This window comes from Arachis ipaensis, chromosome B10 (assembly GCF_000816755.2).
Source record: "Arachis ipaensis cultivar K30076 chromosome B10, Araip1.1, whole genome shotgun sequence".
In the NCBI taxonomy this organism is placed as follows: domain Eukaryota; kingdom Viridiplantae; phylum Streptophyta; class Magnoliopsida; order Fabales; family Fabaceae; genus Arachis; species Arachis ipaensis.
The window spans coordinates 21,273,630-21,274,094 of NC_029794.2; the positions used below are offsets into that span (position 1 = coordinate 21,273,630).

General features: G+C 43.0%; 1 protein-coding gene across 1 annotated transcript in view; it reads right to left on the reverse strand.

The window, feature by feature from the left end:
• LOC107620325 (G-type lectin S-receptor-like serine/threonine-protein kinase At1g11330) overlaps positions 1–465 on the reverse strand; it is a 37,810-nt gene that overhangs the window by 36,105 nt on the left and 1,240 nt on the right. The window contains exon 3 of the mRNA XM_021114491.1: positions 11–428. Within this exon, the coding sequence (XP_020970150.1) occupies positions 11–428 (418 nt within the window). The remainder of the gene's footprint in view (positions 1–10; positions 429–465) is intronic.

The following is a 465-nucleotide window of genomic DNA, read 5'->3' on the forward strand; positions in this document are numbered from 1 at the left end:
ATACACTTACCAAGCTCAGAAGAGGGAACACGTATATAAAGATCGGTTCCTCCCATTGAGAATCTCTGTATGTCAATCAAGTTTCCACTCCACAGCATACAACCAATTCCAACATCATAAGCATACGCTTTGCAAGAGCAGTTTCCCAAACACGCAGTTCTGCAGTCAAAGTCAATGGAAGACAACCACTCAGCATAGTCTGGAACCTTGGTATTCTGAAGCTTCACAAACCCATCTTCTACTGCTACCGATTCAACACTACTATTATTTTTTATGACTTTCTCACTCTCACACTGCACAGGTGTCTTCCTAACACAGCCGCTGCTCCAGTTTTGTTTGTTCCACTCCTCTACATTCCTTGGAACATACCCTCTCAAACAAGTGCAGATAGGTGAAGTTTTAGGGTCGCAACTTGCAAATACTCCACACTTGCCATAAACACCGCACTCAGTGTTAATAACAGAC